This window comes from Drosophila subobscura, chromosome A (genome assembly GCF_008121235.1).
Source record: "Drosophila subobscura isolate 14011-0131.10 chromosome A, UCBerk_Dsub_1.0, whole genome shotgun sequence".
Taxonomy (NCBI): Eukaryota; Metazoa; Arthropoda; class Insecta; order Diptera; family Drosophilidae; genus Drosophila; species Drosophila subobscura.
Window position 1 is genome coordinate 11,590,457 of NC_048530.1, and position 12,474 is coordinate 11,602,930.

Genomic DNA, 12,474 nt, shown 5'->3' on the forward strand with positions numbered 1-12,474 from the left:
CAATCAATGTATTTTTCCTTTACACAAAAACGACTTCTTATTGGTTTGGTGAATATACATACATATGTGTACATAGATGCATAGATGGCACACAGCACATGCTGGCAACTTCAAAACATCCATCTGGCTTGAATGGGGTTCAAGACTTTAAACGATTCTTCTGCAGCGCACAAGGTATAAAGGATATTGACCCAGGAGTCAGCTCACCCACACCCCCAAAAGAATGAGAGCGGCAACCAGCCCGAATCATGCCATGCCCTTGAACTTGGTTCAATCTGCGGTAGGGTGGATACGTCGGAGGTAGACCATCGACACCTTAACCTGGACCACGTCTGTGTCGGAGAGATGTAGTCCATTAGCTTGTAAAGTCCGTTATTTTTTTTTTGAATTGTCGTTTTATTTGCAGTATTTGTACGAGCTATATTGTGCGACGTGAGGGCTTGGGAAATACCCAGCCCTGGGATGACTGGCTAGCCGGCCTTGCCACACCATCACAAAAGTTTGGTAAGAAGTTGTAACCTTATTTTGCAATGAATCCAATAAAGAAGGGTCTTAAAAACTAGCCAATCTTGTGAAGAATTTATAAATAAATCGAATAAAATTATAGTTTTAGCGCTGAGAGTCCTAAGTAGCTAGTTATATTAAATAGAACATCAAAATCGAGGAATCTGATTTAAGATTACGGTATATTCTGAAGATGCAATGGTATATTTTGGTATATTTACGAGGCCCTGACGGTATATTTGATCGATAATTTCGATAAGTTCGATAATTTCACTGCCGTGCAACCTTGCAACGGGTTTCTCCACCTCAAGCTCGGCTGCATTGCCGCACTAATTGTTGTAGTTCCTTAGTTTACGTTTGTTTTTTTCTACTTGGATTTTTTTGTCAGTTTTAACCGCACAACAGCGATCAAGTGAGGCTTATTTAAGTAAGCAGCAACCTACCGCTATTGCCTACTACTCGGGACCGAGACAACCACGAGTATGTAGAATGTTCCCAAAAACCCTTGATACGAATTCGAAATTTTCAAACGAGTGCAGGCTAGAAGACTGGCCAAAATCGAAACCTTTCCTAGTGAACCCAATCCGAATCCCAATCCCGGATGATGTGTTGAAATTTGTTTTGTTTTCAATAAACGGCATGTGTAACAATAATGGATCCACATATACTATGTACCGTCATACGCACAGGCCTTTGGATGTGTGGATGAGGTGGTACATCCGCAGTTAATCATGCTCGACAGTCGCGCACAACTAAGCAAATCTCAAAATTGAAATTCACGCGAAATAGCGATAAGAACTTCTCGGGAATGGCAAGATGAGCGGCGGGGAAAGGAATCTGAACATGAGAATTGGCAGTTGGATTGATTGTTTAATTTCAATCCTCTCTCTCCTTTTGTTCCGCTTCTTCCTACTCTTCATCTTAAACAGTGATGAGGAGGCTGTTCCAATTGCCTCACTTACCGAAATCAAAGACTTAAGTGATTGGCGATCGAAATTGATATTGAAAATGAGAGCAATCAATTATTGTGTGTATGAGTGTGTGTGCGTGTGTGAATGGAAACCTGAAAGTGATCAGTGATCGGTCTGATCAATACTTGTAATGGATGTCATATCCTCCCTCTCTCTCCGCTGGATTCCACTTTACATACATAGCTGGTAATGCTGGGTGAAGTAGTGTATCTGGGTTGCCGCCTTTGCCGCCTGGTACTTCTTTCTGGTGCTGCCTGCTGCTTCTGCAGTAGTTGTGCCAGTCCGTGCATTGGTGTTGGTGGTGTTTTCTGTTTTGGCGCGCTTAAAAGGCGTGAAAGTCATTGTCCAACAACGTTTGAAGTTGCTGCCTATGAGGCGGTGGAGCAGGAGCAGGAGGGGGTCTCCTGGATGTAATGCAATCGAAATTGAGAACTGGGGAAACTGGGAACCGGTGCTCGGGCGGATGCCAATGGAATGGTGTGCAAAACTCTCCTTCTGCTCCACTCCACTCCGCCACCACGGGACTTGGATTTGCTTTCCTCTTCACCTCACACACACCCAGAGACACACGGACACACAGAGGGATACATATACAAATACTTGCACCAACGGGAAGAAACACGATCGCATCATCAGAATCAGAGTTCTGTTTCTGTGAAGTAGCTTCTACTGCCACTGCTGCCCATCGTCTGTCCCCTTGATGGTCCGTCTTGGCCAGCCTGCGTGTCTCGCATTCCCTTCTTAGCCCTCATCGTCGTCGTCGTCGTCGTCGTGGTCGTCTGTGTCTGCCGTCTGCCGTCTGCATCGTCGACAGCGGTACTTGAGCCCACTTGGAGACAGTCGTTGTTATCTGCTTGTTGTCTGCCTCTCCTTCTTCTGGTGGCAATGTGATGCGAGGGCATCTCAGAGAACATGGACATGTCCATTCAACTGGTACTGATCCGGTGATCATTATTGTTCCCAGCCGTTCCAAATGCATCATTGAAGCATCTTATCGTTGTCTCAGCGACAACCAAGTTCTCATATCTCCCATATATCTCATTGGGCTGCTGCTGGACTTGGCAAGAGTATCCATGTGTCGACTGTTGCCGTCCTGTCTGCTTATTTGCTGAAGGTGGTTTTTTCTTGGTGTTTCTCAGCGTCTGTTGGTGTGTTTGTGTACATATGTATGTGTGTGTGTGTTGGTTCATTAAGCAAACAGAGCTGCAAGTGTTGTTGCTGCCTCTGCACGGACATCATTTAAATCGGTAGCGTAGCCCCGACCCGTCCCGGTCCAAGCGACTCCATTCCATGCTCAGCATGCTCGTTGATCAGCACTTGCCGATTGTCCTCTCTCACTCTCTGTCCCTGTTTGTCTCTCGTGGCCCCTTCTGTCCTCTTTGTATGTATGGATGTGCATTTGAAATCCTTTTAGCCCTTGCCCTTTCGCCCCCTCACGCTGTCAAGAAGGTGCCTGGCCATGTACCTGTCGGGCATGGTTCGATTTGGAGTGTCTGTCGGTCCCCGTGTCCCTTCCTCTCCAACTCCCGCACGCTCCTGCTGCTCCTACTGGACGTCACACTGACCAGAAGGACAGGAGGGCAGCTTCTTGTTCTCGTTTTTTATTTATTTACTTATTTGCTGTTGTTGTTGTTGTTGTACGTATCTTGTGCCGTGTTTTGTGTTTCTTTTTATTTTCACATTTCATCGTCGCCTATTTGTTGTTGCCTGCTTCTTTATTTTCCTGGTAATAAGGTGTGAGAAAGGCAATAATCGTAAAGAGCTAACAAATTGTTGTTGCTGTAGCTGCTTCTGCTTCTGCTTCTGGCTCTCTGTCTCTGCCTCTCCCTCTCACCATCTGCTTTTGTGTCTGCTCTGCTGCTGCACTGCTTTGGCTGCTACTGCTGCCCAAGGTATATTTAATCGAAGGTACAAATTCGGTCCTTCCCTCCGGCTAGCATAGATTTTTTTGCGGCCATTTACCTCTGTTCTGCCTCTCCCCATCAGCGCATTGAATGTACATATATTTTATTTGGCTCTTTCTTTTTGCCGTAAAGGAGATCTTACCTTTCATCTCAAATGCCTTGGTCATTTACTTGGCTACTGCTGTCGCTGGGTCCCGTCCCGCTGCTTCTGTTGGTGTCTTTTGTTTTTGTTGCTTTCACGCTAAAATGTTAATCTGTGTCCCTTTTTGTCTTGTTGTCCGACCAAACTGACACTGGGTGCTCCCCTCTGCCCTGAAGCAATTACATCGTTGACGACAAAACATCGTCTCACGGGAGATGAAGATCTTCATTCCATCGACCAGATATGGAGTTTGATAATAGTCTTCCCCCCTCTACCTCTCCTTCTGCTACTCTGAAGGTGCGTTTGCACCTGATCTGCTGCTGCCACACCGACATGGTACATGATACAAGATATCTCCCTTAAATCTGTGGTATATACAGAACCGTTACTTTCAAGGCGTATGTATGTACATATGTACATACATATGTACATATTTTCGTGCAATTTCCTTTTCACTTGGATAGAGATCAAAGACATATACAATCGAGACTGGGGAATGCGAAATATCTTTACCGATCAGTCCAATCATCTCTCAAAACACAGTTGGATTTCCCATTGCGGTTGTTGTTTCCCTTCACATTATTATTGTAGCTTTGATTCCAATTTGGATTCAGATGTGACCATTGACCCCTTATCATTTGAGCTTTAATTAGTTAGAAATATAAATAAAATAATTTCAAAACAAATGATGGAATTGGGGCCGAATCCAAATCAGATCTCGATCGCACCACTGTCGTGGGTCCCGTTCAGGTTGTGTCATCCCAATAGTCGTATATTGCGTTGTACGATTAATTACATTCACATGCACTGATGTACATACATACATATGCGTGAGTATATACATATGTACATATGTATGTGCCCAAGCATTTCCGCGTACAATCACTGGATGAGTCCACCCCAAGACGAAACTACCCAACAATTCAATTACGTGGGTGGAGCCGTCCAGAGGTCTGGGAAATACCAATTAGTTCACTTAATCAAATCATTTCCCTGGGAGTAAGTCAGTCGCACACTCTACTCTTTACTCCCTACAGATTGATCCCATCTCCATTCTCCATTCTCCACTCTCCATCCGCTGTGTAGAGTTTGTTGGGACTGGCTAAGGCCAGACAGATGTCATTATCTCCAAGTAATTCCCCATAATCGCCATGTTTGATCTTATTAAGAGAGCTTAACTTGTTTCTTGCCCATCAACGTTTCTCTCTCGCTTCATCCTCATCCTCATCCTCAGCCCATTCATACGTGATGGGCAGACAACGATTAGTGGCTGCTCGATCGATCGTTTGGTCCGCACTGCTGCTGTCCCCAGCCCGCTTATTCCTCCTCCTTCAGTCCGGCCGCCCGTCTGTCCACTCACTTGTCGTTTGTGCGTTGCATCGTCTGGCCTTCTGTCTGAAGGGCCCCGTCGTTGACTTGGGTAACTTCACACCAGCCAAAGTGCTAACAACTTTGTACCTGCTCTCTCACACTCGAACACTCTCACCTCACCCTCCGCTCTTATCTCTCGCTCTTCGGCATCTGAAGTCTGCAGCTGGAGTTGGGGCTATTATATTGCGTACACTGAAGTACCTCGTATACTCGTACATTGTGTGAGAAATTAGTGACATTAATCTCTGTTCTATTAAAATATTAAAGGATATTTAGACAGGCAGAAATTATATTATTAATATGGCCAATATACACAAAGGTCATATTCAATATTCAAGATTTAGTGTAGATCTGTTTAACATCCAGAAAAATGCGTTTCCGGTCTAAATTGTGCATAATTAAATACATGTACATATGTATGCATAAATGCCCGCGTAGATATAACCATGTTTGGGTGACTCATCATTCCATCCTTTACAGACTTAATGATTCTTATGGGAATTGCAGTATTCAGTGCTTGCCCCGCATCGACAAATGTAAATGTTTGGCCCAACCCAAAGTAGCGAATCCGAAACGCAAATAGCTCGCTGGAGGGTCTGCAAATATGGCAAAAAGAGAAATAAACAAACACTTGCCCGGACTGGATGTAGGAGCTGGCAGTGACTGGATAGGGAACCCATTTGCCAGATAGCTTCATCATTCTTATTAATTTTCCAATTGTTTGTTTTCATTGGCTCTCGCATAGAAGGAGGGAAATATGACACAACAGAGCTTTGGGTGCCTGGTCAAGTGGTTTTATCTGGTGCTGATTGTGCATACCTTGCTCTGCATCGGACAACTCGAGTGTCGGCAGCACCACAATCGCAACAGCAACAGCAACAACAACAACAATAACAACAACAACAGAAGAGCTGACTCGTCGAGTTCGGAGGAGAATCACGGGAGTAACACCAGTGACGGCATCGACAGCTTCACGGAGAACGAGGCGAACATTGGCCATGGACCGCGCCGTGGCCAAAGGAAGAAACAGCAGGGCGGCAACGGCAATGGGAATGGGAATGGCAACAATCGCCACAATCGTATGGAGGAGAACGGCATCTCGCTGTGGATCAATGAGCAGCAGCTAAAGATGCTAAGCGGTGAGCATGTCCCGCCCCTTCCCAGGAAAGATCAAACTGAAATGGATCCATGAATCCGCCTTGGCCCTTGCAGCACTTTACTTTCCGCAGGGCTACTCGGATCGCATCTATGCCATACACAACAGCTTGGTGACGAACGACCTGCGGGACACGACCCTGTACAACTTCCTGGTGATACCGTCCGAGGTGAACTACGTGAACTTTACGTGGAAGTCGGGCAGACGCAAGTACTTCTATGACTTTGATCGGCTGCAGACGATGGACGACAGCATCTTGAAGGCGCCAACGCTGTCGATCCGCAAGAGCGGACGGATACCGCAGGAGCAGAAAAGTAAGTTATTCATGTCCCACGGCTCACGTACAACGGGGGCCAGGTCATGCAAACCGATCCGATCCGGCGAACGAACCTCACTCCAAGCTAGATTTTAGCATATTCCTGCCCTGCACTGGCAACAGCTCGGGCACCGCCTCCTTCAATGTGGGCCTCAAGATCCAGACGCGCAACAACAAGCCGCTCTCAGGCACACCCATTCGCCTCAACTTCAAAAAGGAATGCGCCCATAGAGGTGTGTATGATATAGACGCTTCCAACCCTACTTCACTAACAACTTTGCAAGGTAGTGTATATGATATATCAACCAAAATGCTTTTTATCTAGTGTAATTGTAGTATCTAGAATAGACAATTATCCACCACTGGCATGCATCACATATGTAGATCCCAATGCATGCCATCACCATCTCACATTTACTTCCAATGCCATTCTCCATTCTGCTCCTTGTAATATCTATCGCCTTCGCCATGTCTTAAGCTTAAAGCCACTTCAATCTACTAGCAACTCAACCCCATCCATTTTCCTGAGTCTACATATGCCTAAGTTTGTTCTTAAAAGGATATCACAGTAAGATGTACTTGAATTTGAAGAGTTAGTGCTCGTAGAAATCGACAGCAGAGAGACTTATATGACGGAAAGATAAACATAGATAAAGCCGAAATCTCTTTCCCGCTGCACTTTTCTCTTTAAAATCAATCCTTTCAATTTTAAATTCGAATGAGATTTACGTTTAGAAAGGTTCATTCGAACATTGTGATGCCCAGAACGCTTTTAAATATATCATCCATCATGTCCATATCCATTTCCATGTACATTCATCTCTCCTGACTGTCGTACGCTACTTTGTCCTTTGTGCGTGGGGCTGCTTTTTAAGTGCTGCTCTATTTAATTTGAGGGACTAGCTCTCGGCAATTTATGTTGAATGTTATGTTGAGTGTTGTAATGTGAACGATGGAACTAAACTAAAAAAACTTAAGCTCCCGATCCAGAATGCAGTTTGAAGTGCGGCAAGAATGGCTACTGCAACGAGCATCACATCTGCAAGTGCCATGTGGGCTACACTGGTATGTACTGCGAGACGGCCTTCTGTTTCCCACAATGCCTCAACGGTGGTAACTGCACGGCGCCGTCCGTCTGCACCTGCCCGGAGGGCTATCAGGGCACCCAGTGCGAAGGTGGTGAGTACACTTTGCTGCAACAATTTAACGATTCAGTCTATCTTTAATGCTTAGCGTGGAGCGTGGGGCGTAGGGTACGTAGACATGGTACTTCGTAGAGGGTAGACGACAGACAGATAACTTTCGGTCCTTATTCTGAGCACAGTATTTACAAAAAGCGGAAACGTATATTCTAGATCTTCTTCGAAATGGCAATGGCAGTCTTGCAGCCGAACTTGATGACTTCGGTCATTGCCTGGTAGAAGGGCGCTTGCTCTGCTCCGCAATCGATTCCGGTGTCGTGGTGCTCCTGCTCCTCGTCCCGAAACTTTGTGATTGTCTCCAGCAGTTCCTGCAGTTAATTCAGCATCGATTTATTTCGAAAAACAAAAAACAATAAGAAAGATGTCCTACCTTGTCGGGATTTGGGGATTCCATAATCTGACGCAGTTGATCATTGTAGTGCTCCACAATGACCGTCTCCACTGCCACGGTGCAGGCCATGGCCGCCTTCTCGCCCATTAAAGCGGTCCCGGCGCCCAGAACAAATCCGGCTACATTCCAGATGGGCGTCATGACTGTGGGACGGACTCGATGCTGCTGGATGAGCTGCTCGAACTGGGCACGATGGCACTTCTCCTGCTCCCACATATGTCCAATGGTCTTGCCCATAGGTCCGTTCCCCAGTATAGCCATTTGTCCGGCGTAGATGCGATCGGCGCCCAGTTCTCCGGCATGATCGACGCGTATTATCTCATCGGTCAGGGCATTGGCACGTGGACGCAGAGGTTTGTCAGCTCCATCTTCAGATCCTGCTGAGGATGATGCTGCAGCTGATGCTGCGTTTATGCTGCTGAGGCATCGCACGGACAGTAGACGAGTTTCCGGACGAAAGAGGACGCTTCTCAGCATTGGGGCTGCAAATGAAGAAGATTCCAATTAATTGTGTTACTCATTGGTGGTCACTCTGTGTGTTTTCTCTTCAGGTATTTGCAAGGAGAAGTGCTTGAATGGCGGCAAGTGCATACAGAAGGACAAATGCCAGTGCTCTAAGGGATACTATGGCCTGCACTGCGAGTACTGTGAGTAAATGTTATCATCTGTGTGTGTGCGCGTGTGACTGACAGTCCCATCCTTTCTGCGGCCCTGTGTGTTACAGCCAAGTGCGTGATTCCCTGCCAGAACGGTGGCCGCTGCATCGGCAACAACATGTGCCGCTGCACGACCGGACTGAGCGGCATGCACTGCGAGATAGGACGCAAGCAACGCTCCATTTGCAAGTGCCGCAACGGCACCTGCATAACGAACAAGAAGTGCAAGTGCCATCCCGGTTTCTACGGACGCCACTGTAATGGTCGTGAGTAGCAGCAGCAGCAGCAGCATTCCCGATCCCTTTGATCCCGTTTTCGCTTCACTAATTCACTCTTCCCATTAACAAACACAGGCAAGCGACGTCATGCCCATTGAATTATTCTGGGCGGCAGGGAGGCTGGATGGCACCTTTGCATTCCCCCCGATTTCATCACACGATCGATCGCAATCGATCCATTGAATTTACAACTTTTCTATTAAACCACAGCGACAGCGAAAATGGATGAAACAAAAATAATACTAATTGTGATACAAACTTTTTTGTAATTTAACATTTTTAAATAAAAACAAAATCTTAGAGCGTCATTGCTTCCAATTGGGAGGGGAGGAACAAGCTGCTGATGGCAACCGACAAGAGTCGTCGGTTTTGGGTAATGTTTTCCCCTGGGCCATATAAATGACTTACCCATTGTGTTACTTAAGATTTTTGCACCCGATAATATGATTAATAAAGATAACTATCTGGAAGCGGCTGACAGTGTTATTGTTATGTGCACACGCACCAGGGCTGGGGAGTTCAATGCTCATCTGCTACCTGTCACGAGTATTTTTAAGTCACAGCCGCATCAGTCACGCGTCTCAACAATTATGACAACTATTACTTGAAAATTGGCTATTTCCGCCACCAAAAATGCAGCTAAGTATTATATCGGTTAAGTTTACTTCTTAATTTTCGTAAAAGCGAACTAGCCAGACAATTGCAACAATGCCGACAAACGATAGGCGATAGTCCGATAGTCACGCCACACACAGCTGTGATATATTCAAACACTCCAAATTGTTGTTGCTCTCCGTGGAGGCATAGGGATACGTGTATCTTGATTAAATTCCATCAGATCAACATCATTGAATGCTAAAGGGGGTGGGACACTTGTGTATGTGTACACGCATATAAAACCAGCGCTCCAATTAGTTTCAACAGTCGCCTTCTGATCGCCATTATCGCTGCAACAACGTAAGAGTGTGTGAGAGAGAGAGAGAGAGAGAGAGTGCAAGAGGGGTCAAACAACTGACGGCAAGTAGTAGGACACTGAACTTATTCAATTGCAGGAGAACGGTCAAAATGTCAACCAGTCAACAGCAATTGGACTATATTGAGCGGTACTTGGTGTACGACATCTTCAAGTACTTTGGATCGGGTGCGACCTTGGTTTCGCACAGCGTGGAATGCTCCACTGGCCTGGACGGGTTTATGTCCGCCCTGTACACCGTGCAGCTAGAGCTGGAGATAGCCGATAGAAAGCAGAAGGAGGTGGTTTTGGTCAAGTTCATGAAGGGCACGGAACAGTTCCGGGAATCGAGCAACTCGTACATTCAGTTCGCCAACGAGGTGTTCGCCTACGCCGAGATCCTGCCCGCCTACGAGCACCTGTTGCGCAGCAGCCACCTCAGTAGCGATTTGGTCACCGGTTGGGTGCCGCGCTCCTATGCCGCCCGATACGGACAAATCGATGGTAAGGTCCGGCCGCAACATTGTGTATTATGTGATCGAAATTTTCTGAATTCCCAGGCCTGAGCGCCAGCTGTGAGTCAGTGCTGGCTTTGAAGCATCTGAAGGGAGATGGCTACGAGCTGGGTCCTCGCCTCGTTCTGCGCCGTGATCAACTGGAGGCCATGGTTGGCCTGGTAGGCCCCTTCCATGCCCTTGGCTATGCCACGCGCATCCTGCAGCCACAAGTGTACGAGCGCCTGCGCTCTGGTGTGGTGCCAATGCCATTTGTCACCAGCGCGGGCAAGGGCATCTTTGAAGTGCTCTATCGGGTAGCCTTTGACCGCTTCTATGGGTTCTACGATCGCCAGAAGGAGCAGCTACTGGTGCCGCAGAAAGATGAGGGCTTTGCCGCAGCCCTAGACCGACTGCGCGAGAAGTACTTTGCCCAGCCAGCGCAGCTCATGGAGCGTATACGCACCTCGTCCTTCGATGAGTCACAGCCGGACAGCCACTTCTGCACGTTCCTGCACGGCGACTACAACCGGAATAATGTGCTCTTCCACTATGACGACGCTGGGACGGTGGACAACATCAAGGCCATCGATTTCCAGGAGCTGCGCTTCAGCACCACGGCCATAGATCTCAGCTTCTTCATGTACATGAACACGCCTCCCGACGAGCGTGAGGTTATTTTTGCAGATCTCCTGAAGAAGTACCACAAGAAAATGATCGAAATGCTGGAGCTGGTGCTGCAGCGTAACCAGGATGAGCTCACCGAGGAGCGGGTGCAGCAGCTGCTGTCCGACTACAGGTGGGTGTAATGGAACACCCCAGAGGGATTCACATTGGCACTAATTATCTATTGTACTCACAGCTTTGAGCGCTTCGAGGCTCACTTCAAGCGGTACGCCTTCTATGGGGCAATGGTCGTCATGCATTTCCTGCCCTGGCTGCTGAGCAATGAAACCGATTGTGCGGAGCTCTCCAGGCTCTTTGAGACGGACATGCATAGTCCGGCCTTCCATCAGCTGTCGCTCGACATTGGCGGCGACGTGGCCAACCATGAGATCTTCAAGGTAGTGCGTCACGCCTACGAGCATGGCTACATGGATGAGATATAGATACGCACACGCACACACTACACATTTGAATTATTATCTTTTAGTATTTTTATATTTTAATTTTGAATACGAGCTCAAAGCTCTTCGTCTGCAAAAATACATTCCAAGAGTTCTGTGGAGCCAAAGCGTTTGTTCTCCTTCAGGTATATTCAAGTTGTAATCTAAGACGACAGACAACAGTGTGCCTCTGACCTTGATACACTGAATATTCATGTTCTCTATACAGTCTTAGGCAGCTTTATCACGAACTTCGTCATAGTATACAACTATTTGCACAACTGTGGGCGCTACAGCAAATGGTGTTGTCGCATTTACGAGTAAGAAGCATTTAAGACTAGGAACGTACGACGCCAGGAAGCCAGTCAGTCTTCAGTCGAGTGACGCACACACCAAAAGCACACGCAGACATGCGTTTTCTATTACTCTTGTTAGCTCTCTTTGTCATCGCCCAGCAATCCATATCCTTGGGCAAAGTTGTGCAAACCAGGCACACATCAGTGGAGGAGGAATGGATGGATAACGATGGATATGATGATTATTCGCCGGAGCAAGAGGAGGAGGATGAGGATGACAATGACGATGAGGAGCAGTTGCTGTTGCTGAAAGCTGCCGAAAATCCCGTGGATGAGGATGAGGATAGCTGCGAGTATAGCTGCCCGCGCTACTATCGTCCCGTCTGTGTGCTGCGCAACCATCAGCTGTTGACCTATGCCACGCCCTGCGAGTACCACAATCAACTGCGATGCGCCAGTGTCCGCCAGCGTCAGGGCCAGGCAGTTTCCACCTTTCAGTTTCAATACAATGGAGCGTGTCGTCAGTGAGGAATAATAATAATTATAATCTGGATATTAATTCTTTCGTTGGGTATAAAAGTACGCTTAAAAACCATCCCTGTTTAATGCGTATTGTTTTTTCTTGTTCATATTGAGTTAGTTAAGGTTAAGGCGGTAGCTGGGGAGAGAGAAACACCTCCCCCCATAGCTCACTTGGACCCATTATGGATCCGTAATCATCGTAATAATCGTGCC

General features: G+C 47.0%; 5 protein-coding genes across 19 annotated transcripts in view; 4 read left to right on the forward strand and 1 right to left on the reverse strand.

Annotated features, from left to right (window-relative positions):
• LOC117902322 (guanine nucleotide-releasing factor 2) overlaps window positions 1-5,806 on the forward strand; it is a 30,298-nt gene extending 24,492 nt beyond the window's left edge. For all 9 annotated transcript variants that reach the window (XM_034813648.1, XM_034813633.1, XM_034813682.1 and 6 more), the window contains one exon: window positions 5,779-5,806. The gene's annotated coding sequence lies outside the window, so the exon portion shown is untranslated. The remainder of the gene's footprint in view (window positions 1-5,778) is intronic.
• On the forward strand, window positions 791-9,122 carry LOC117902470 (protein shifted). Of its 5 annotated transcripts, none has more exons than XM_034813889.1 (8): window positions 791-984; window positions 5,638-6,031; window positions 6,105-6,362; window positions 6,454-6,648; window positions 7,343-7,543; window positions 8,509-8,604; window positions 8,682-8,879; window positions 8,967-9,122. In XM_034813889.1, the coding sequence occupies exons 2-8, from the start codon at window positions 5,650-5,652 to the stop codon at window positions 8,987-8,989; spliced, it is 1,353 nt and encodes a 450-aa protein (XP_034669780.1). In that variant the 5' UTR covers window positions 791-984; window positions 5,638-5,649; the 3' UTR covers window positions 8,990-9,122. The 5 variants fall into 5 exon arrangements, with proteins under 5 accessions (XP_034669780.1, XP_034669771.1, XP_034669787.1 ...); XM_034813880.1 differs by having other exon boundaries at window positions 5,641-6,031; XM_034813896.1 differs by having other exon boundaries at window positions 5,641-6,031; window positions 7,355-7,543.
• LOC117902507 (5-demethoxyubiquinone hydroxylase, mitochondrial) lies at window positions 7,567-9,414 on the reverse strand. The gene is made up of 3 exons (XM_034813934.1): window positions 9,300-9,414; window positions 7,937-8,439; window positions 7,567-7,874 (listed from the first exon to the last, which is right to left on the reverse strand). The coding sequence occupies exons 1-3, from the start codon at window positions 9,301-9,303 to the stop codon at window positions 7,716-7,718; spliced, it is 666 nt and encodes a 221-aa protein (XP_034669825.1). The 5' UTR covers window positions 9,304-9,414; the 3' UTR covers window positions 7,567-7,715.
• A 208-nt stretch (window positions 9,415-9,622) lies between these two features.
• On the forward strand, window positions 9,623-11,565 carry LOC117902452. 3 transcript variants are annotated; one of them, XM_034813860.1, is made up of 4 exons: window positions 9,623-9,854; window positions 9,944-10,347; window positions 10,404-11,136; window positions 11,200-11,565. In XM_034813860.1, the coding sequence occupies exons 2-4, from the start codon at window positions 9,957-9,959 to the stop codon at window positions 11,444-11,446; spliced, it is 1,371 nt and encodes a 456-aa protein (XP_034669751.1). In that variant the 5' UTR covers window positions 9,623-9,854; window positions 9,944-9,956; the 3' UTR covers window positions 11,447-11,565. The 3 variants fall into 3 exon arrangements, with proteins under 3 accessions (XP_034669751.1, XP_034669759.1, XP_034669742.1); XM_034813868.1 differs by having other exon boundaries at window positions 9,623-9,848; XM_034813851.1 differs by having other exon boundaries at window positions 9,624-9,854; window positions 9,947-10,347.
• A 128-nt stretch (window positions 11,566-11,693) lies between these two features.
• LOC117902536 lies at window positions 11,694-12,330 on the forward strand. Its single transcript, XM_034813968.1, has one exon. It carries the CDS (start codon window positions 11,854-11,856, stop codon window positions 12,265-12,267), a length of 414 nt encoding a protein of 137 aa, XP_034669859.1. The 5' UTR covers window positions 11,694-11,853; the 3' UTR covers window positions 12,268-12,330.
• The last annotated feature ends 144 nt before the right edge of the window (window positions 12,331-12,474 follow it).